This window comes from Toxorhynchites rutilus, chromosome 2, assembly GCF_029784135.1.
Source record: "Toxorhynchites rutilus septentrionalis strain SRP chromosome 2, ASM2978413v1, whole genome shotgun sequence".
NCBI classification, from domain to species: Eukaryota; Metazoa; Arthropoda; class Insecta; order Diptera; family Culicidae; genus Toxorhynchites; species Toxorhynchites rutilus.
Window position 1 is genome coordinate 275,192,826 of NC_073745.1, and position 25,023 is coordinate 275,217,848.

At 38.6% G+C, this 25,023-nt stretch overlaps 2 protein-coding genes across 3 annotated transcripts in view; one reads left to right on the forward strand and one right to left on the reverse strand.

Moving 5' to 3' along the window:
- Positions 1-2,411: 2,411 nt before the first annotated feature.
- LOC129770738 (nuclear migration protein nudC) lies at positions 2,412-3,869 on the forward strand. Its single transcript, XM_055773774.1, has 4 exons — positions 2,412-2,647; positions 2,734-3,029; positions 3,091-3,648; positions 3,712-3,869. Exons 1-4 carry the CDS (start codon positions 2,573-2,575, stop codon positions 3,761-3,763), a joined length of 981 nt encoding a protein of 326 aa, XP_055629749.1. The 5' UTR covers positions 2,412-2,572; the 3' UTR covers positions 3,764-3,869.
- Positions 3,870-16,205: 12,336 nt separating this feature from the next.
- The window catches only part of LOC129769457 (uncharacterized), a 107,499-nt gene continuing 98,681 nt past the window's right edge, over positions 16,206-25,023 (reverse strand). For both annotated transcript variants that reach the window (XM_055771747.1, XM_055771748.1), the window contains exon 5: positions 16,206-16,865. In XM_055771747.1, the coding sequence (XP_055627722.1) occupies positions 16,840-16,865 (26 nt within the window). In that variant the 3' untranslated portion in view covers positions 16,206-16,839. The remainder of the gene's footprint in view (positions 16,866-25,023) is intronic.

The window sequence follows — 25,023 nt, forward strand, 5'->3', positions numbered from 1 at the left end:
TAATGAACAGTAGTATTTGTACGATTCGGACTTCAAATAAAAATACGATGGATTTCACAACGAAAGCAATACACTTTATTGACCCTCCCATTCACATTCTTTCTTTCTTTGTTTTTAAGAGGCTTTAAACTTTGCAGTTCATTCGCCTCTACCCAGTCACACCGTTTTACGCTTTTTTCATTCCCGGCCGCGCTCTCTCTTTTCTGACTACACCCGATCCGGAACCTCGGCGAATCATTGCTGCCAACTTCAGTTTCTGGAATGACAGTCGATATAATCGATATAAATGGTATGTTAAGGTATTATATTATATCATGGACCCTACAGTATTAAGACAGAACTCACGCGAAAGCGTAAAGTTTTTCTTTTAAGTAGAGTGAAATTTTTCACGAAACATGTCAGTGAGTGGTAGTCTCTCCTGGCTTCTTTGTTTTGGCCATGGCTTTCACATTATCCGAACACTGGTTTGTTCGTCCTTGCAGATTGATAGTTCAATGATTTCTATATTGAGATGAACATAGGGCCTTATTATAGAAATTGAATCGAGGATTCGATATAATCACTATCACTATCACACCCAGTAAAATTTGAAATTATAGAAATCGAGAGAAAACAGCTCGATTCGTTACTCTGCTCGAATGTCAGTGGCGGTGCTGAAATATTTTGGAACGAGTTTGAAATGTTTCGCAAAGTACTGAAGAAAGGATGCCAAATCTTTTTTTGGTACATCTGCTATGAAAATTATAAATATCTATATTTCCAAAAGTGTTAATATGATTATGTTTTGGATAAAACTGATATTCCCTCAACGAATGAAGCTTAATAGGCGTAATGCATGCATGGATGTGTAATAAAAACGGCATCATGGAACAATTTGCTTTACGAAAAACATAATTATTAGAAAATGAACTTTTTCATGTATAGTATAGCAATAAAAAAGAAAATTACTGACAACACGAAGCTCAGTGTTGTCAATTTCGAATTGCTTGGCAATGCTGCCACATTTGCACAACTCGATTGGACATGATTCGAACGGATTGTAAAATACAGAATTGCAATTCATAAGGGTAATTTTGACTCGATCGGTTTCCAGAATACGGGTGAATAATTGACCAGTTGACAGAACTGGAATTTCTGAGGAAATTAACACGTTGACTGCCACGTCGGTCACCGGTGACTGACACCGAGTTTTCGCTCAGGCTGTGTCAGTCACCGGTGACTGACAGTATAACAGATTATAAAGACAACTAATATAAGCATATAAGCTTATAAGCATTCCTTTTCGAATAAAATTACCTTCCACAACGATAAGAAACGATGGCCCTAATACGTTTAAAAATTTTACATAATGTCCCTATAAAACCGTGGCACTCAACGTGTCAGACTATCAATTTCTTCGAGGCGTATTTTGTGGACACCAAAAGTTCTATACAATTCATTGTGCTCGCTCAAGGCTTCCAGCTCGCCAATGATGCACCTGGCTTTAGATTGATTGTAGTTAATTGCGCATGAAGCGGACGTAGCGTCATCTGTCATTTAACAGCGTTAATAAAATAGTTCTGTTCGAAAAACGAACGACGGGTAAATTATTTGGATATTGTTCATACAAACATACTGAAATCGCGTTTTTTATTCTCATCGGTATTTAATATATTGTAATCGGTATCCTAGCAGTATCGTATTCACATCCTATTCTCATGCCTACCAAAATGTCCAATTAGAGGTAAAAAAGTCCAATTAATTACGGGTCTGTCCAATTAGTTAAATGTCGCATTAAATGTAACATTTGCCGCATTTGCCGGGGCGCTGACGCCAAAATCCTAGAATTTTCAAAAGTAATTTTTTTCCCGAATTATATTTCATCTTTCAATTGAGTAAAAAGACATCCATCATGAGAAGTTGCTTCTTCACGTACATGAAACCAATAACCTCTCTTTGATTTTCGAAAAAATGGAACACCCAACATCATATTACACCGATACCGTTTTGATTTTTCCGTTACGCATGCCTGGGCGCCCCTCCATGGTATGTGATGTTTTATAGTTATTTAAGCAATAATACGTTCCTCGTTCAAATTGAATATGATTTTTAAAAGAAATTTGATAGAGTAGGCACCTAAGTGTAATTATAGCGATAAATTTGAAAAAAGTGGTATTTTTTGGGGCACCATTTTCATAGTTTGCCAGGGGCGCTGTCTACCCTCACTGCGCTGCTGCTGGTACATAATGCTCCATCTTGAACTATACATAATGCTCCATCTTGAACTATACTAGAAATATTTTAATTCATCAAGTATTCGGCCGAAATTGCCAGCCCACTGTAAAAATTTCTTCATATAGGGCAGTGTCAGACCACACTTGTCTTTGGTCGATCGGGCATTGCACGTTTCGATATTTTAAAACGACAGCTGTGGTTTTGTTTATTCTCGAATGCTCCAAACAAATCTCTGGAATTCAATCGATCGTTTCAAAGAGTGGCCTAGTCATAATTGAGTTGCTATCCTTATATTACAGTCACATTACATTGGAACAAAATCATATTAGAAGGAAAGTTTTAAACGACAATTTTGGAAATGCCAGCTGAAGACGGTAAATTTGATTCGGTGTTGTTTTCGCTGGCCGAACAGCACCCGGGTGGAGTACCGGACGTAAGTGTTTACAATATCGATCATTTAACCTCAATTTCTGGGGAATTGTGGAGAATATAAAAGTCATGAATCAACTTCCTTTCTAGTTACTAGCGACTATTGCTGGATTCCTAAACCGAAAGACAGACTTCTTCGTCGGTGGCGATGAAGGTGAATGGGAAAAACTAGTATTGAAAATTTTCCGAAAGGAAGCTGCGCTGGCTCAGGAAGTTGCCAGGAAGAAACGTGAGGAGCGAGAGGCAGCTGAGCGTCGCCGAGCAGAAGTTCGCCGGAAGAAAGAGGAGGAGGAACGCCTTCAGCAGGAACAGCAACAATCTGCAGCAATAACGGAACTTACGGATGCCGAAGCGGAGACTATGCAAAAAGATATCGAAGCGCAAAAGTAAGTCCTTTCTTTCGTTGCTCCGAGTTGCCTTGGAGATGAAAAGTCTTCTTATTTTCAGAAACAAAGAAACTAAGGACAATGAAACAGATTCCTCGACTGTGGATTCAACAGTCAAAGACGACGATGAAGAACCAGAGGACAAAGGAAAACTCAAACCAAATCGCGGAAATGGATGTGATTTGGAAAAATATCGATGGACTCAAACACTGCAAGAAGTTGAGCTGCGTGTTCCATTCGACGTGAAATTCACGCTCAAAGCAAAGGATATTGTGGTCACAATCCAGCGGAAGGCGTTGAAAGTTGGGCTCAAGGGTAGTCCTCTGGTGATCGACGATGAACTTCATGGGGAAGTGAAAATAGAAGAATCTTTGTGGCATTTAGACAAGAACACTGTTGTTGTCACTTTGGACAAAGTGAATCAGATGGGATGGTGGGAGAAGCTGATATTGACAGATCCACCTATTAACACTCGTAAGATTAATCCAGAATCATCGAAACTGTCTGATTTGGATGGATCGACTCGTGGAATGGTAGAAAAGATGATGTATGACCAAAGGCAGAAGGAAATGGGTCTGCCAACCAGTGATGAACAAAAAAAGCAAGACGTACTGAAAAAGTATAACTTCTATGCGTGTAATCTTTTGTAGAGATCTAATTTAAACCTTTGATTTATTTTCAGATTTATGGAACAACATCCTGAAATGGACTTTTCCAAATGCAAATTCAACTAAGGATGATATAAAATATTGTTTACAGTTTATGATTATTCGCGATTCGTTCCTATGAACTCAAAACATGTATCATGCATTAAAATATAATAAAAATCAATGATTGATTCCATATGAGCCAATTATCATTCTTATTCTTGTTTACGACCGTATCTGACATTCGTTCGAACGACTCGATCCGAACATTTTCGAGAAAGAATCATTTCCGTTCGAATAATAAAACGAATAATAAATACATGTTGTACTTCAACTTTTCTAAACATTTCGGAACAGTCCGAGGGGGTGAGATATATTAGGCCCTATAATGTTTCAAAAAAAAATATCAGGGACGCAAACCAAAACAAATTAAATCTCTGAAGGTATGCAACAAGCAAACCAAACAACTCGAAAAAGTGTGACAATTACAACGATAGCTTTCAGTCCATCGATGCTATCGACTTTCTCGATATCTACAGGGTGGCAACTTAACCAGGAAAACCGGGAAATCCAATTAATTAGAAAATTTTATGAAACTAGATTGTCTGACGGATTTATGAAATTACAACGAGATTAAGTTTGCGGAACAAATTTGCTTTATTGAGGATAATATGTATGTAGATGTATCCCAAGAGTTATTAATGTAGGAATAGGTTTCGGAGTGTAAAATTACTCAAGAGAAAATTTTGAATCCACAGTCAATATAAAAAGATTTTATATATAATTTGTTTGTCTGATTCAAAGCTTTAACCCTCTACAGTCAAGCCCGTCTTTGGACGGGCTTCACGGATTCTCTTTTCAAATTATTCGGACATTATTTTGAATGTTCTCCTACACTAGAACGTCTTTAGAATATTTTCATCTATCACACATATATATTGGTTTTATGCTGGCAGCTTTCTGTTATATTGAAAATCGTAAATTCGAGATAAAAGTGGAATAGGTTTTTTTTTGATGAATAAAAAACTTGGGTTTTAGAGGGTTAATGATGGGACTATGGTAAATATATCTATAACCGTACTAAATATCATAAAAATTAGGAAAAATTCAACAAGTCTTCCACTGCTGATATGCTTTCCTCATTTGTTAGGTGAAGATTCATTCCAAAGCATGGATGATGAATTCAGAGAAAATTTGAATAATTATTTCTCTGCAATTGACTGTAGTGATGCTGTAGGTTATTCGGAAAAAATATGAACGATCAAAAAGTCAGGTGAAACACTAGCATTTCCGCTTATGCGAGGATTTATACCATACTCATTAATTCTTTTACATATCCTGTCTTCGCCCGAAAGAAGATAAGTTAAATGATTTTGGTTTGTCCAGTCGAAAGCATGATCATGGTTTGTCCACTTTTTTGAATGCTCTAATTCAGCACACCTTCGTCAAATCAGGTATTCGAATGTTTCAAAACATATAAATAAAATTGTCTTTTCCATGATTTACAGTAGTTTTATAGTATATTTTTACGGAATCACATGTTTTAAAGGATTATAAAATCCACCTTCTATTGGTGTCAATGCGCCCTCATTAGAGCTAACTTTTATTCGATCACCAGATGATTATTTCGCACGTATTCAGACCTTTTCTGGAACACTTACAAATATTGTAAACGTCAATCTTGCACACCATTTGTATCAGATTTACATAGCTAAACCATTAAATTAACGCATTTTGATGAACTCAATTTTGATCATGAGTTGTCCAATTGAATAATGTTGTTTTGTTCACATGATTTCTATGGCAACCGCTTGGCACGCTGCAGTTTGTTTATTGTGTCCTTCGCGAATAGCAGAAATAAAGTTTCTCTATGTTGAGTGCGTTGAGGTGAACACTTTTAAAATGCCCAAGAAAATGCAATTTTCTAAAGAAAGCATAAATTATGAACGGATCAATATGATGACAGTAAACTCAAGCAATGATAAATGCAACATCTACTTGAGAATTCGAATGTTTTCATTCAAAAATTGTAATTTCTATAACCGGACAAACCATGATCATTTACCCTTTACGCTGTTTCTGGTGGGATTTGGAATGTATTCTGTATTATGAGCTACTACCAAGCAACTCGTTTCTCACATGTATGGCTCGCAGCAGTTTTCAACGAGGAAGCAAACATGTTCTGGGAGGATAGAATATTTAAGCTGTGTGAAAGATGGCGAAAGATTGTGAAACAGAACTATGGATGTAACATTATGTTATAATGCTTTGATTGAAAATTATGTTTTTGTTTTCCCAAATATCGACATTAACTTTTCGGACAACCCAATATGAGCTACCCTGATTTTTATTTTCATTCTCCCTGATTTTTTAAAATTATAGTTGGCAACCCTGGTTGTAGGTACAGTTGAAAACAACTGTAATTTATCCATTTCCGTTGAAACGCAGAATACAGAGACGAGTCAGGTTGTAAGGTCATTTGGGCAATCTTCCTCAGCAAGTGGTAACTCTTATCCCATGAAGCGATACATTCTGGGAGAAAATGTGACGAAGGCAGAGCTAATATTGGGTACAGAAAACTGTATCATCACACAGTTTTGTCCGCACCGGAAGCTCTAGTGTTAAGCTCTTTCCGAATATGTTTCCGGACAGTGAAATAGCTCCAAAGATGGAAATCAGCAGAACTATTGGATTGGGGAATAAGTTCGTAGCGTTTTTACCGAAAACAATAATTTTATCAATATGTATATATTAGATTATATTATATATTCGCTGTGCTGTATACAACCTCTTCTCACCTATTGACCAATTTGTTGATGCCATTCCGACAAAAATCGTTGTTGAACCGATTTTTAAGGGCCTCTTTGTTATCAAAGGTAATTTCTTCGTATAAAACTCTTTTGTTTAGTCTATACCCAATCATTTATGAAACCAGTACTGGTATCAAGGTCACAAAACGGTATGAAATGTTTTGTTGAAAAGTTTCCTTAGAATGTTAGTTTGGAAAAAATTTAGCGGAAAAAATCAGGAAATACCTTTGATCAATCTTTTTTTTTTTTATTATTTTCTAGTGTTATATACACAAAAATGTAAAGAAGTTCATTGATTTCTTTACCTATGGTAATATAAATGATAATTCGAGGGTTTGAGAATACCAAATCTTATTCAATCCACCTGAAGGTGTAGTCGTGCCTTTCTCATATCTCGATCTGATGTTTGAGCTACTGGTCATCCGGTGATCGTCCGGGTCACCCCCATTGAAATGAAGTGGTCACCAATGAACTAGTATTGACAAACCATGAAGCTCGATATGTCGCATGATGTGATTCGGTTCTGGTCATAAAGTGGTCACTTCCGGAACCTGATCCTGATCCGGAACATATCCGGGTTACGTCAATGAGATCATATATGTTGCAATTCATCACAAATAAGTTATTTTTGACAATTCATGGAATTTCATATGGCACGTTTTGTTTTTTTTTGGATTCTGGACTAAACTTGTTTCCGCTACATCTTCGGAATCCGCGGACCGAAACTTTGAAAGATTCTCAAATGAAACAAAATGTGGTTTCAAATGAAATTCCTCGCGTCTAATTCGGTTCGATCGATTCTGAGAAAATTGAGCCGCAGCATTGGTTGTCTGGTTAAGAAATACAGTTGTCTTTCATGATGTTTTTTGTAAAATTGATTTCCTCACTTGTTACAAAAGTTATTTTAGCTATCTGATTACTATTTCATCTCGTAAAGAATCCGCACAGTATGATTTGATATGTTTAGCGTCTATTAATATCATTTTGATGTGTTTTTTTTATCATGCTTAAAAATGGAAACGAAAATGCGGTTCAGAAAAATATAATTTTTTATGCAATTCCATAAGCGATTCGCATGATTATTCAATAGGCCGTATGAATAAAAACAAAATTCACCTTTACTTTACTTCATTCGAGCAGTCGAGCAGTGAGATTAAGTTTTTACTACGTTTGGTATGAATAAAAGAAACAACAAAGTATTTACTTTTCGAAAATGGATGTTTAGCTGATTTCGTATGAATAAAACAGCATTCATCAAGTATTTACTTCGTTATTATCAAGTATGCTCATGAGCATACTTTGGATCTGAAAACACTATCATTCGTTTTGATGTCATATCCGATTTATGTTTAATAAAGGGTGTGTCACATCAAATTGCATCACGGAAAAAACGCTGTAGAAATTTAATTTTTTGGAATTATATCTTCAGCTTTCGCTTATAATCAGATAAGAGTGTATAGATCACGTTGGCCATGCTTCACTGTCAATTTTTCGTAAATTTGGAAAAATGTCGTCGAACGAAAAAGAGCGTCGTGAATTAATCCTGTGCACTCATTTCGAGAATCCGGAGTTGTCACATCGGGACATCGGTAAGATGCTGGGAATCGTCCAATCCACGGTCAGCTAAACGGTCACGGTCAGTACTAAAACGATACTTCGAGAACCTAACCATCGACCGGAAGGTGAAGAACGGCAAAAATGGATGCTCCGTCAGTGAAAAAGATCACAAGCGCGTAGTTAAGCAGTTTAGACGTGATCCGAGAAGTTCGGTTCGGGATGTCGCCAATAAGCTGAATTTGTCAAGTTCATTCGTCCAGCGGACCAAGCAGCGGGAGGGCCTGCGTACATACAAGGTTCAGAAGGCTCCTAACCGCGACGAAAGGCAAAACATGGTGGGGAAGACGCGAGCCCGGAAGCTGTATACCGAAATGCTGACGAAGCCGCATTGCCTGGTAATGGACGACGAAACCTACGTCAAAGCGGACTTTCGTCAGCTGCCGGACCTGTTGTTCTTCTCCGCAGAGGACAAATTCAGCGTTCCGAAGGAGATTCGCAAGCAGAAACTATCCAAGTTTGCCAAAAAGTACATGGTGTGGCAAGCGATCTGCTCTTGCGGAAAGCGGAGCGCCCCCTTCGTGATGACCGGCACGGTAAACGGGCAGGTTTACCTTAAGGAGTGCCTACAGAAGCGCTTACTACCACCATTGAAGCAGCACGAGGGCCCGACCATCTTCTGGCCGGATCTCGCTTCGTGCCACTATTCAAAGGACGTGTTGGAGTGGTAGGAAGCCAACGGGGTCACCTTCGTGCCAAAGGAAATGAACCCGCCCAACGCGCCGGAGCTTCGCCCAATAGAGAAATATTGGGCGATTATGAAGCAGGCCCTCCGGAAGAACCCAAAAGTTGTCAAATCGGAGGTGGACTTCAAGAGAAAATGGATTTCTGTTCAAAAAAAACTACAACCTGACGTTGTACAGAACCTTATGGACGGGGTAAAGAGGAAGGTGCGAGCATACGGGCTTGAGCTCGAAGTATGAATAAAAAGAAAATGCCAAAAGGTGTTTAATAGTTTTTATTTTACTGTCTAAAATTTTCAAAAGGATCGGTCTACTGGGCGAATTTCTACAGCGTTTTTTCCGTGATGCAATTTGATGTGACACACCCTTTACTGCTATCTTGCGCTTGAAGTTAAACAAGTTAACAATCCGCATTAATGGCATTGAGCTTCGTTTACTAGTTTAGGGGAGCGTAATAAAATTGGTTGATTTTCAGGCGGAATGAACACGTTTTTAAATTTTAAATTATGAATGAAAAATAACCTTTACGTACCAATTTGGCATTCTGTTTAAATGAAAAACACTTTTGTTTGCAAGTGGTGAAAAAATCTTGTACGAATATTGTTTTTGAAGACAACTTTATATTATAATGAAAAGTTTCAGTAATGATGTTGGAAATGTATAGACAAAGGGTTAAATAAAAGTCGGAAAAAAGTGTTTTAAGTGATTAAATAACATGATGCGAACATTTTCATTCAAATTTTAACATTTGAAAACTGGCTTCGTGTCTTCTAATATGATAGGTATTACACTAACGAGATAGGGACCCAAACTATGGTCCCTAATTGAAAGTCGCCACCAGACGTCGACGTTTTGAAACGGAACCTAAATAATCAGTTGATAGATGTTTGACAGAGTAAAAACTATGTTCGAATTCTAAAATCAAATTAGTAAAGTAAACTTTTATTCATACGGATTCAAGTAAGTACTAGGAAAGTTTACTTTACTTGGAAACGGGCAGAATAAGTAAATACTTTTTTTTATTCATACGACCTATTGACTTAGCTTTTCTAAGCACAACGCGTGCGCAGACAAGTCCAATCGACGGGTTGGAGAAATGTTTTGAAGTTAAACCTAGTATTTTGAAGAAAGCGAATTAACTCATAATGGACGATCCCCATGTTAATTGAAAGTAATGGAGCAGTTGAGTGAAGAAAATCGTGAAATCCGAGGCAGCCAGATCTACGACCTCAAGAATATAGGTAGCTACGGTTTGCATGATGTGCACAATTCATTCGAAGAAGGAATGAAAAAGACTGGTTGGAAATTTGATGAAATCCTCCAGTGTTTGTTATTTTTCGGAGTAAGATGGATTGAAAACCAACCGGTGGCAGAAACCGCCCTGGACATGCTGCCGTACCTTGTGTGGACCTGTGTAGTCGCAGTCAAAACACAAAAGGATTGTAAGAACAAAGATGCATATTCAGATTTTCGTAGGAGCTTTGCTGCAGTTTTCACAGCTAGTACCTTCAGAGTAGTTACGAAGGCTGTTGATGATAAATTCCTGTCATGGAGCAAAAATATCTTGGTTTTTCGACAGAACTGTAAAGAACTGTAAATGTAAAAACTGTAAATGCAAAATCTGTAAATGAAGGATCGATCCTTTGTCGTATCCCGTGACACGATATATTTCTTGTATCGCTCCAGCAGTTATTGAAAACTATCCTGATGTTGCTAAAAAGCGCACGATTTCGCTCTTGAACATTTCGTGGAGGAAGGTATAATCAGTGGTACCGTGGCGGACAAAATTAAACAGGGATTCGTCGAGTTTTATGATACTCTGGATTCGTGCAATATGTTCAAAAACTATCGTCGAAAAGAAGAACGTTTGGACATCTTGTGGGTGAAGAAACTCATAGACGTAGCGGGAAAAGAATATACAAACTTGTTTGATTTTGCCAAAGGGATCTTCATTCTGTCGTATGACATGGCTAAATTGGAGCGAGGTTTCTCCATAAACAGGGTTTTCCATTTCGGGCTTCCGAAAGTATACAGCCCTGCGCTGACAACCGTTTGACATAGCTGTCAACCAAAGCGTCATATCGTTAGTTGAATGTCTGCCATTTTACAATATGGATCGTTTTAGCATCGCACAACGTGTTAATTTTGTTGAATTATACTATAAAAATGATGAAAAACCGGCAAATGTTTTCGAGCATTACGGACGGATTTTGGTCGTCATGGACGGCCTACAGAGCACACAATCGCTAATGTAGTGCGTAAATTCGAACAAACTGGATCCGTAGCGGATATTGTGAAACCTGTGCATCATCGTAATGTGTGTTCGGCCGAAAATATTGCTGCTGTTGCTGCCAGTGTGGAGGATGACCCGAATGTTTCGATTCCACGGCGTGCTCAGCAATTGGGCTTGTCAAACACATCATTGTGGCGAATTTTGGACTTGCACCTACATCCATATAAAGTCCAACTGGTACAAAACTTAGAGCGTCGTGACCATGGAATGCGTCGGGCATACGTCGATTGGGTGAACGAACAATAGCAGCAAAATGCTGAATTTTCGCATCAAATTTTCTTCAGCGATGAGACACATTTCGAGCTCGGTGCCTATGTGAACACCCAAAATTTCCGTATATGGGGCTCAGAAAATCCACACGTGATTGTTGAGAGGCCATTGCATCCGCCAAAAGTCACTGTTTGGTGCGCATTATGGTCTGGTGGAGTCATCGGGCCGTATTTCTTTGAAAATGAGGACGGCGAGACGGTAACTGTGAATGGTGAGCGCAATGGCCGCATGTTAACCGATTTTTTTGCCACAAATTGAAGATATGGATACGGATGACATGTGGTTTCAGCAAGACGGCGCCACGTGCCACACAACACGACCGAACATGGCCATATTGCGAACGAAATTTGAGGGACGCATAATTTCGCGTTTTGGTGATGCCAATTGGCCGTCCAGATCATGCGATTTGAACCCGCTAGACTTTTTTTGTGGGGTTATGCGAAAGACCGTGTCTATGCCAACTTTCCGCAAACTCTTGAACATTTGAAAGACAACATTCGTGAAGTTATGACCGAGATACCGCCCCATATGGGTCGAAAAGTCATCGAAAATTACCTGTTCCGAATCAAGGTGTGCGAGGAAGCCCTAGGTGGACATTTGAATGATGTTGTATTTCACACATAATGGCATAAACCAAACTTTAATTTGAAATAAAAGTTTCGTCGAAATTCGAATTCTAAGTGTGTTTTATTTCAATTTACTTTCGGAATTTAAAGCTGGAAAACCCTGTACAAAGAATGTTCGGTTATAAACCAAAATTACCAGAGATTGGTAACTCAGCGCATTGTTCGCACTGTCATCTTAGATGCTGGTGAAGTTTTAAATGTTGTATGTCAAAACGTCTCATCGAATAAACAAAGAAAATTATATAATCATATTATGAAATCGATGTCAACGGACCTTATTCCCGTATACTTCGGTAAACATTTCAGAAACGCTCAAATATACGCAATTTGCAACACATGAAGTTCGACCAAGAACTCGACTCGGTAACGAACGAACGTGATGAATTATAGAGGTTTTAAACTTTTCAGTTCATACGCCTCTATCGACTCGGTAAGATTATCTCGATTTTTTGTTTTTTATTAATCCGTTTATTTTTACAGGCTCAGTTACATAAGTTTAATGGAGCCAAACTCTTAACTATATTTCAAATAGCATATATCAACATGTTGTTTCCTTAATTCTATGGTTAATGAAATATGAAACCGATTACTCGCGGTCGACTCGATTATCTCGATTTACCATATATGAAATTTCGCTCGGTGTAATAGTGATAGTGATTGTGTCATCGATTTACATAAAAGGGCTGTTTTCCAAAGATATTAAGGGTATTAAGAGAACTTTTGATATGGTTTCCATAAGCATTTTGTCAGACAATCTTCATGGAATTATGAATAAATTCTCAAATAATTTGTTTTCAAAAAAGCAATCGTTCTTTACCCTAGGACAAAATTTTTTTTAGGTATACCGGTAAGTTTCTTCGGTTTTCCAATAGATGGCGTAACTTGATTATTACTCCAGTGAATCAAATTTCCAAACATTCGTTGGAAAGCTACTGTCATTGCGCGTCTTTTTTAATATATGTCAAAAAGTTTAATCGTAAACAACATAGTTTTTTGCCATGTCGAATTTCGTACCAACGAGAGTGTTTTTGCGGGGAGTGTTACTTCATTACCTCAATATGACGAAAAAAGCTGCGGAAAGCCATCGCATTTTGGTGGAAGTTTATGGTGCCCATGCTCCAACTGAGCGAACGTGTCAGACATGATTTGCACGGTTTGAAAGTGGTAATTTTGACCTGGAAAGCGAAGAACGTTCCGGACCACAAAAAACAGTTTGAAGATGAAGAATTGGAGGTTTTACTCGATCAAGATCCACCATAAACGCAACAAGAACTTGCAGATACACTTGGAGTAGCTCAACGAACCATATCCGATCGTTTCAAAGCAATGGGAATATCCAAAAGATAGGACATTGGGTGCCGTATGAATTGCAACCACGAGACGTCGAACGACGTTTTTTCACGTACGAAGAGGTTCGCCGGCATAAAAAAAAACGGGTTTTTTTTGCATCGAATCGTTACTGGCGAAGAAAAGTGGGTCCATTACGACAATCCTAAACATCGGGCAACGTATGGATACCCCGACCATGCATCAACAACAATGCTCTGCATTGAAGAAGGGCGGGGAAGAGGGAAGGGAACTTCCACAGTTCTTAATTGAGGAATTTCCACCGCAAAAATACTTGAGACAGTATTACTTAAAATAGTTTTTTTTTGTTTTCAGCTGCTGAGAAAATTCAACAATGAAATGCAAAATTTTACTTCTCATCGACGGCCACGGCCAGAAGGTTATGCTGTCTATTTGGTGGGAACAGCTGGGTGTGATGTACTATGAGCTGCTAAAACCGAATGAAACCATTACGGGGGACCTCTACCGACAACAATTGATGCGTTTGAGGCGTGTACTGAAGAAAAAACGGCCAAAATACGAGCAAAGACACGATCAAGTTATTTTGCAGCACGACAATGCTCGGCCGCATGTCGCGAAGTCGGTCAAAACATACTTGGAAACGCTGAAATGAGAGGTCCTATCCCACCCGCCGTATTCTCCAGACATTGCTCTGTCCGATTACTACCTTTTTCGATCGATGCAACATGGTCTGGTTGACCAGTACTTCTCCAATTTTGATGAAGACAAAAATTGGATCGATTCGTGGTAAGCCGACAAACCGGCCGATTATTTTCGCAAAGGGATCCGTGAATTTCCAGAAAGATGGGAAAAAGTTGTAACGATGGGCAATACTTTGAATAATAAATTTGTAACCATTTTTGCAGAAGAAAGCATTAATTTTTGAAAAAAAACGAAGAAACTTACCGGTACTCCTATTATTTCTACCAAAAGTTCTACAGATCTGCTCCAAGGCACGTGTCTTCACCCTGCCCTGCCATGCAGAACAATGGCAACTTGCAGATGGTAGTTTGTTTTTATAAGAGGTTCATATGCCGAAATACGACGAAGAATTTCTGAATTTTTTTTTAGATACATTGTTTGCTTGGGCAAGGAATTCTGGCGATTGAATTTCCGTCGCAGAAAACTGAACTGGAAGTGGGCTCATTGGTTCTGAAATCCGTATTCTGCTGTTATTTAAGTTGCTCCTTTTGGTCGGTAGAATTTCAGAAGCACAAATTGGATCAAGCAGAATATGGGATGTTCTGGTCTTTGCATCCGTTGGTATTTTTTTTGCGTCCTATCTGCTCTCTTGCGAGGATGTTTATGTTTGTAGTAGGCAGTTAAAGGGTGTGTCACATCAAATTGCATCACGGAAAAAACGCTGTAGAAATTCGTCCAGTAGACCGATCCTTTTGAAAATTTTAGACAGTAAAATAAAAACTATTAAACAACTTTTGGCATTTTCTTTTTATTCATACTTCGAGCTCAAGCCCGTATGCTCGCACCTTCCTCTTTACCCCGTCCATAAGGTTCTGTACAACGTCAGGTTGTAGTTTTTTTTTTGACAGAAATCCATTTTCTCTTGAAGTCCGCCTCCGATTTGACAACTTTTGGGTTCTTCTGGAGGGCCTGCTTCATAATCGCCCAATATTTCTCTATTGGGCGAAGCTCCGGCGCGTTGGGCGGGTTCATTTCCTTTGGCATGAAGGTGACCCCGTTGGCTTCGTACCACTCCAACACGTCCTTTCAATAGTGGCACGAAGCGAGATCCGGCCAGAAGATGGTCGGGCCCTCGTGCTGCTTCAATAGTGGTAGTAAGCGCTTCTGTAGGCACTCCTTAAGGTAAACCTGCCCGTTTACCGTGCCGGTCATCACGAAAGGGGCGCTCCGCTTTCCGCAAGAGCAGATCGCTTGCCACACCATGTACTTTTTGGCAAACTTGGATAGTTTCTGCTTGCGAATCTCCTCCGGAACGCTGAATTTGTCCTCTGCGGAGAAGAACAACAGGCCCGGCAGCTGACGAAAGTCCGCTTTGACGTAGGTTTCGTCGTCCATTACCAGGCAATGCGGCTTCGTCAGCATTTCGGTGTACAGTTTCCGGGCTCGCGTCTTCCCCACCATGTTTTGCCTTTCGTCGCGGTTAGGAGCCTTCTGAACCTTGTATGTACGCAGGCCCTCCCGCTGCTTGGTCCGCTGGACGCATGAACTTGACAAATTCAGCTTATTGACGACATCCCGGACCGAACTTCTCGGATCACGTCTAAACTGCTTAACTACGCGCTTGTGATCTTTTTCACTGACGGAGCATCCATTTTTGCCGTTCATCACCTTCCAGTCGATGGTTAGGTTCTCGAAGTATCGTTTTAGTACTCTGCTGACCGTGGATTGGACGATTCCCAGCATCTTACCGATGTCCCGATGTGACAACTCCGGATTCTCGAAATGAGTGCACAGGATTAATTCATGACGCTCTTTTTCGTTCGACGACATTTTTCCAAATTTACGAAAAATTGACAGTGAAGCATGGCCAACGTGATCTATACACTCTTATCTGATTATAAGCGAAAGCTGAAGATATAATTCCTAGAAATTAAATTTCTACAGCGTTTTTTCCGTGATGCAATTTGATGTGACACACCCTTTATGATGTTGTTTAGATGTTGGATTTGTTGGATTCAGATTAGATTTCAGATTCAAATTCGAGATCAAGATACACGAGCAACCAGAGCAAATCATAATTGTATCTAGAACAGTTGTGTGATGAAGAAAAAAATAAATATTTTTCTGTATTAACTATAAAGTATGGTATATGATTTGATATATACAATTTTAATTGCCAAGGTTTTCTTTCACCACTACAATAAATCCAATTTAATTTCGTTTTTTTATTTTTATTCATTCGGTACCACATAATTTAAATAAATTAATAAATATCACAGAAGATGATGTGTGTAGTAGCGTATTTTGTTTGAGGAGGACAGAGGCTTAAAGTAAAGCTCTTGATATGAGAGTGATAGAATTGGTTCTGATTTTCTTACAAACATCGGTTTAACCAACATTGTAGGACTAAAGGTTGACAATCTAGAATAGTATTTGAATATAGTCTTGGATTTTCAATCAGTTTAGGTAATTGATTGACGCGTCAATCACACTATGCGTGTAATTGTTTTTATCATTGCAACAATTCCGAAAGATTATGAAATCTTTTCTTTTCGTTCGTCAGTTCCTTAGATTTGAATGTTGTTCACCTGTCTATCATTATTTTGTTGACAGGCACATTTGATGACAAGCATCTGCTTGCATATAATAAATAGCGGATAATTAAATGAGCTGTACAAATTGAGATACGCTACGGAAACCTATCCAGAAATTTGTGTAAGGCATATTGGCGGATACTCTCTATTGTATTTCTGTTAGTAATGTAGGTTTGTTTATGGCTACACGGTATTCCTTCAATTCCTCCCGTTGATGGAGATAGCTTCGCGTTGGTCCGGATTCGATTATTGACGCTTGTTCCGACTTTCCTTGCGTTGTTAGCTTATCGTGGCATTTCTCTGGCACGCACTGAAACGAGATAAGATGGGTTCTAGAGTATTACATCGAAACAATAGTTGTGGTATAAAATTGTTCTGAATAAGTAGATGATAAAGATTGATTTGGTTCGGAGTGTGGGATCACGTCTTGTCACAGGCATCAGATTAAATAAGGAATAAAAATAAATTCGAACTGTGTCTACGGGAAACGAATGATTAACGTTGGTAAAAGGCGTCTTTTTGTGATATTATCATTTAGGATCGTCATACAATTTCGCAAAGTTAAAAACAGGAAGTGGGTTATATCTATGGTATAACCGCAATGGTGACGTAGGACTATAGTTGATTTAGTGATCATTTGTTCGAAGTTGAATCTGAATCCATTCTATATGAATGAATAAATGAATATTTGGGGGACTTCGAAAACGAGAGCGTTACGTTGGAGGTACAAGGTTTTATGCATCCAATATTGGACACGAAAATATCCTACTGATGGGGAAGAATAATCTTCAGAAGCTTTCCTGCTAATTACACTTGATTGAAAAATCACAAAACCAAATGTATTTGGTCGCAGTGTTATATGGTTAGAAAACATTAAAATAAACTCTTTCGCTTGCATGTTATTTTCAATGCCAAGGGGAACTGGCGGATTATTTTGCAGCAGCGATATTTTTCCGGATTCTTCTCGAAGTCCACCACCAGTGGTTAATGCTAACTCGATAACCACCTCTTAATTGCACTTGATTGAAAAATCACAAAACCAATTGTATTTGGTCGCAGTATTATATGGATAGAAAACGTTAAAATAAACTCTTTCGCTTGAATGTAATTTGCAATTCCAAGGGGAACTGGCAGATTATTTTGTAGCAACGATCACTTCTTTCCAGATTCTTCTCGATAACCAGCAAACGTATAAAGTTGCGCGCTTGTATGTGTGTATGGCGGTTGCTTCGATGTCTCAAGCGGAACCAATTTCCGATGCTGGTATTCTCTCGGTCGTCTTCTCTTTCTGATGGATCGGCTTTTCTGCGCTCCGTCACAGTCCCAAACAAACTGAATGCGTTTCAGGTCAGGTCAGGCGATATAATAAATCCCTCGATCCATCGCCGTCCAGCTCATCAGCCCGTTCAGTTCGTTCAGTTCGGTCAGCTCGTTCAATAACGATGTTGTCTTGTCGATGTCCTCACGAAAAATGAATGCGATCACCACCAGAATATCGCTTAAGTATGCTTTTTGTCCGTGATTGAATCGAAAGAAGGTGTGGTTTAGGATGGCAATTGGAAGGCAAACTAAAGGTGAATGAACTCTGAGTTTGAAACTTTCGGCGACTGAGCAATACTTGATTGAAAATTATATGATTTTCGCGATGCGAAACATTTTCCATTGCGCGCGCAAACTGTATTCGATACGAAAATATTCTACCGATGGGGGAGAATAATCTTCAGAAGCTTTCCTGCTAATTAATTGCACTTGATTGAAACATCACAAGACCAATTGTATTCGATCGCAGCAGTACTATGTGGATAGAAAACATTGAAATAAACTCTTTCACATGAATGTATTTTTCAATTCCCAGGGGAACTGGCAGATCATTTTTCAACAACGATTAGTTCTTTCCAGATTTTCCTCGATACTCGAAGTCCACCAGTAATTAATGGTAACTCGATAACCACCTGTTAATAGCACTTGATTGAAAAATAATTGGTCGCTGTGTTACATGGTTAGAAAACATTAAAATAAACTCTTTCACATGAATGTATTTTTCAATTCCCAGAGGAACTGGCAGATTATTTTTCAGCAACGATTGAATCTTTCCGGAATTTTCTCGATGCTGAATGGCATCCAAACGAAGAGTTCCGCGCGCGTGTGTGTGTGTGTGGCGGCTGCTCCGATCTCTTCCTGGGGAACCGTTTGTGGCATCACTCTCCTCCTGATAGATTCCCTTCTGGTCTAAGGTGCACAGGCTCTTGGTAACACCGTTCATCCGCGCTTTCATGATAAACGAAGAGCTTCACCACAACAGCGACAACATGCCCCAATCGCTGTTCAATTATAACTGAGTGGATTTCCGAGCGGCGCTCGCTTATATACCGATTGGTGATTTCAATAGCCTGTTTTTGAAAGCAATTTTACGACTATTGAAACAAGTTTTTGGATCAAAAAGTAACAAATATATAACGCGTAGACATTTTATCTTTCGAATGAAATGTTTATCATACCATTTCGTTCAGTTGTCAAAATCTCAAAATCTCGGTCTCCGGCGTAACGCTTTCGTTTTCGAAACTTTGATTTTACACCCCGGTATAGAAATGAAAGACGTAGTCCTACGTCAAAACAAGAAAAGTACAGACCCATTTGACGATGAATTTTTCTCACGTTCATGTAACATAAAAACACATTTCTCCATTTTTCAATCATACTTTCAGTGTGTCAACTAACGTTTTTAGATTCTTTTATTCTTATCCAAATAACAATTATTCGCTCAAAAAAGTAGATTGAGAATTCACAGTGGAACCTTCATTATGTACGAAGCATAGCGTAATCGAAGCATAGCACCATAAATTGTTGTTTTTTTTTGACGTAGGAGTACGTCTTTCGGGAACATATTGGGGTACAAATTGAAAATCGAAAATCGAGCACATCGTGAAAATTGTACAATTTCAAACGCTGTGTCGAAATTGACGACTTATGCGGCGCGTCCCTAACAGAGACATCAAAACCAAGCTGCCTGGGGGAATTCGCAAATACATAAAAGTAGGGGGAGCTTTTGCTCCCGCCAGAATGTGTTCCCTAACAGAGACATCAAAACCATGCTGCTTGGAGGAAATCGGCATTGCAAATACATGAAAGTAGGGGGAATTTTGTTCCTACCGAAATGTATTCCCTAACAGATACGTCAAAACCAAGCTGCCTGGGGGAAATCATTGCAAATATATGAAAGTCGGGGGCATTTTTATATTGCAAGTAAGATGAGTGATTAATTCTAGCCAATAAAATTCAAATTTGGAACTTTAATGTTGGTTGCTTCGTGAAATTTTATATCAATGACCGTTCGTGTATTGTGAAAAATTTAGCACAAGTGTAAGTGTAAAATTGTATATGGCAGCAGTTGTGTTAGAAATGACTTGATATATGAAACGACTTATTTCAACTTTCATAAATAAACACACCAAGGTGTGTTCCCGCTCGAGAACGGGTCGTTTGGTTTAAGCTGCTTGTTTTGTTGTGTTCATTTTCACCCAAGGGAAATTTATACGGCGAGAAAAATTGGAAAAGTTAAGAAATATTAGAAAAAGTGATTGCTCTACATATATTAGGTGTTGTTAGTCCAATTAAAATTCGCATTGGGTTGAATAAACACTCAGAAGGTAAAAAATATAAGAGAAAATTACCTTTTCCATTTCAAATATGTTTTCTGTACATTAAAGTAACATGTTTTTACTGGTGAGAAAAATTGATAATTGTGTTCGGTATTGATAATTATCTCATATTACATTGGTGAGTTTTTTTTTGACGTAGGACTACGTCTAACCGGAAGATATAGGGGGTGAAATGGAAATCTAGGCACTGAACAAGTAGGAAAAAATGCAAGATTTGGAACGCTTATAACTCGAGCATTTCTCAATAGATCGCAAAGGTTTTTGTATCAATTGATAGGAAATATATCTACGCATCTATCATAACGAATAACATTTCATTTTTCTTGAGATAAATAATTGAATAATTGTGAAATATCAAGCATTGTCCAAATGCACTATGTGCCCATTTTTGATTGGTCCATTTTGTGCTCCTCAAATCGTTCCGACCAAAACGGGCAACCAGAGCAGCAGCAAAATAGAATGAAGCACGATTGGAAAGGAAAAAGAAAAAAAATGAACGAAACATTGGTCGCAGTCTCACACATGCGTAATTCTCGAGCCAGCCAGTCAGCTTAAAAATCCCCGCTCCGCTGCCGTAACGATCATTCTTTGTGTGGACACCGACTGGACAACATCGTTGCTGGACGAGCTGGATGGCGAGGGATCGAGAGCCTTTCTCAAGGCAAGAGGGCGGAGGTGGTAGCGCTGAGGTAGAGTAGAGTAGAGTTTTCAAAGGGCCTTTCTCAAGGCTAGAGACGAATGAACTGCAAAAGTTTAAAGTCTCTATAATACAATACCTTCCTTCCTTCCGTAACGATCATTCTCATTCAAACCGTACACCACATCAGTTCGCATCACAACACATCAACAAACCAACCTAAGCAGCCATGTCTGGACATGGCAAAGGAGGAAAAGTGAAGTGAAAGGCAAAATCCCGCTCGAACCGTGTTGGTCTGGCTAGGCCGATCGCGTTAGTACCAGTGCACCAGTCCACCTAGCCGCCGTTGTATAGTTTCGGCCGCCGAAGTGATCGAGTTGGCTGGCAAAGCTGCTCGCGACGATAAGAGAACCCGCATTCGGAACAGAACACATTCGGTTCGGTGGATATCAAGACAACAGGCAGTTGCAGCGAGTGGCGAGTGGCAAACGCAATCGCAAAACAGCAGCTGGTAGCAGTAGAAAAAAGTTTGTTCTTTATACAATCTGCTTTGGTGGCAAATCCAGAACAAGGCGACATCGAGGGCGTTCGAAATGATTTTTTCCAAAACCACGAGTACTAAGTTTTCTAAATTGGAACCATTCCATAAAACTAAGCGCCGTGTTTTCAGGGCCATTAAATCTTTCAAAAAAGAGTTTACGAAATACAGTTCAATGCTTTCTATAATAATATCCAAAATAATAATAAAACACAAATTGATTTTTTCATAATTTGTTTGTCAGGATCTGATGAGTATGTGAATTTGGCAGTTGTTCTGAGCTTATTGATAGTTGGGGACTTTCCTGATTATTCAATTTTCACCAATTCTTAAATTGTTTCCAGATTGAAAGTACAGTAATTTACAATTAGTTCGACATTTAGCTAATTGGACGGACATGTAATGCGACACATTGAAAGTCGACACTGTACCACTGTCATCGCAAATGTTCAATTACAGGTTAAAATCGTCTCCAATGCGGCACTGAGTGGTGCTTCGGCACGTCGCATTAAACATAATTTACTGTACAACATGTCACAAGCTGGATGGGAAGAAATTTTCCAACTGTATAGCTGTGGCGAGTGGCAAACGCAATCGCTAAACAGGAAGGTTTAGCCGAACAAGATGGGGATATCGAGTGATAACAAAACAATAAACTCTTTAGATTAAAGACAATTTTGTGATCCTGAAAAGGACCCTTTTTAGCCTGCATGTGAATCCAACGAGCGAACGAATCGTAATGAATGTATTTTTTTGCCATCGCTGCCTTTTAACGCTCATTCGTTCGTCTCGTTGGACTCGCCCCTTTGGCTGAGTCTGCAGATTTGTCTCTATCCTGTGAGTGTGTACCGCTAGAGTACAAAACGCGCGGACCTCAAAAAAATATCTCATTTTCTTTCAAACCATAAACCAGTGTGGTTGTACAGCATCGTTTTACATCGCATCGCATCATATCATAAAAAGAAAACAAGCAGCAACGTGGACGTGTGGACGTAATAAAGGAGGACAAGTTAAGGGAAAGGCCATTACTTAACTGATTCTCAAATTTCACAGCTTCACTCACCAATAAGGACAAATACATTAAATAAACCTATCCATTTTTCAGCTCTACTATATACCATTAAATTCAAAACCACTATATATTATTATTATCTATTCAAACTGTATTTCATTTCATTTCACTCTACCCCTCATCTCATCAAGGCAAGACTACAAATCTTACAATTCATTCGTTTCCGAAACCACAGTTTAAGGTACGGTAATGTGCTCAATAGTGAAATATGTGATAGTGAACGAGCTGATGACCACCTATGCATTCCCTATCACAGCCATCACTTTGATTGTACGATATGTGTACACGCCGAAAGATGCCCGACACTGAACAAGTACAAAGCCTTCAGAAAAAAATCAAGAATCAAGTTTGTAAAAAAAAACAACACCAAAGGTTCTTTTCAGAACCCCCAACATGTTCATAAAGAGTAAACAGTAAACTAATCCATTTTTCAGGTAGATAGGTAGGTATTCACGTAGGAGAAGAAAATAAAACAATATATTTAAAATATATATTTAGCAAAAGCTGTCCCCTTTGTATAGTCCTACGTCACTCCGGTTATGTCACCGACATTACCCACCCGTCTTTTTTCTTTAATTCATCCATTCATAACACAGGAGGCATCTCGTCTAGAATCACAGAGGGCGGTTTTCATCATATCACACTGGTGGAGTGAACAAAGAATACCCAACAAACAAACAAAACGGCCCTTTTCAGGAGGCCACCAAATCATTATCAAACAGTTTAACGATGTAATTCTTCAAATATATCCAAAATCAACAGATAGCCTAACGGAATCCTACGTCAACTATGCGGTCGTGTCTCGGACACAACCCTCCTATGATTTTTTTTTATTCGTTATAATTTATCACTGATTAATTTTGAGCTTTGTAAATAATTTAATGTAATGAGTTATTTTTAATTTCAGTTTGAGTAAAATTCTTGCATTTCAGTAATTAAACCTTATTTTGGATTATATATGAATTATATTACTGAGCTTTTTTGTTGTGATTTATCTTATGTTAAAATTTATGATTTTTTCAGATATCCGGCCGGATAGACCGGATACCGGATAGTTACCGGGTATCCGTCTCATCTCTAGTATAAAAGCATAAAGCATTCGAAGACGACCGAGAAGAGATGAAGGATTTGCCATGTCAAGGACGACCATCTACCTCTTAAACTGATGAAAACATCGACAAAACAAAAGGGATAGCGCTCGTAAATCGTCATTTTAGTTTGAGAGAGCTAGCCCGTGAATTAAATATCTCTTACGAGACCGTTCGTCCTATTTCGGTTGATGTTTTGGGCATTAGAAAAGTCGCAGCACAACTAGTGCCAAAGAACTCAGTTTTCTTCAAAAATCATCGTTACATCGCAATTAAGTGACTGAAAACATGTTTGGACGATCAAATTCTGATTGGATGAACGCATAATTACTGGCGACGAGACATTAGTGTACTAGTATGATATGTAAACGGGTCAAGCGTGGACAGCTGCAAATGAGTCGAAATTGAAAAAAAACACCTTAAAGTTGATCAAATGTGAATGTAATGCTGATTGTTTTCTCCGACATTCGTGATATTGTCCATTCGAAATTCCTTCCGGAGGGTCAAACCAAACCGTTATGAGGCTTTTGAGAGAGAAAATTCGACCAGATTTGTGGAAGGATAAAACTTAGATTTTGTACGGTTCTCTTTTGATATACGACAACGTATTTCAGTAACGGTGCCGAATTATAGAGCATGTCAAGTTACTATGAAATAGAAACTATCTTTGCTGCGAACGGATTTTGATGAACTTAAGCAGCAGCGAGAAATTTATCCGTTTGAATTGAAAATTCAGTGTTCGTCTTACGGTTACTGTGGGAAGGAGAAATATTGCAAGGTAAGCTGCGCCTGTTTACAACTTATTGAGTATAAAAGAACCTAATCGCGATTTTCATTACACACATTCACGATTTTGGTAGCGACCAGACGGCAGCGACAGCAAGGCTACCAAATGGTCTTTCTAAAGGTCGAGAGTTTAGTTTAAGTTTTCCAAATTGTCTTTTTCCTAGACTAGAGGCTTGTCGTTTTTAATTCAAGACTCCTTAACTCACATCCATACTAAGATTGGGCGATCTTGGATCGATTTTCAGAAGATCGATCGCTTCCATTTCGATTTTCGATTTTTTTTGAATCGATTCATTGTACTCTAAAAAATCGTAAAGATTTTATTTTCGATTTTAGAGTTCTTTTTCAGTATACATCAATTTTAATCTCACCACCGAGAAATTTTAAAAGATAATGTCAACATTTGGGTAGTTTTTGAGGATGTTAAATTACTGCTAGTGAATAGGGTTTGGCAATCTTGGATCGATATTGGTTCTTTATTTTCTGAAAAATCGCGAAAATCGATCTTCTCCAATCTTTTTGATCGTAGAAAAAAAGTAACTTTGTTGTTCAGTGAATTTTGATTTAAATCTCGCCAAAAACCATTTAACAAATTTTATAAACATTGTCAAATTAGTGGCCGTTAATTTAGGAGAAGCAGTTTTGTAAGCTTGGTCATTACAAAACAAGTGGTTACAAGTTATATTTA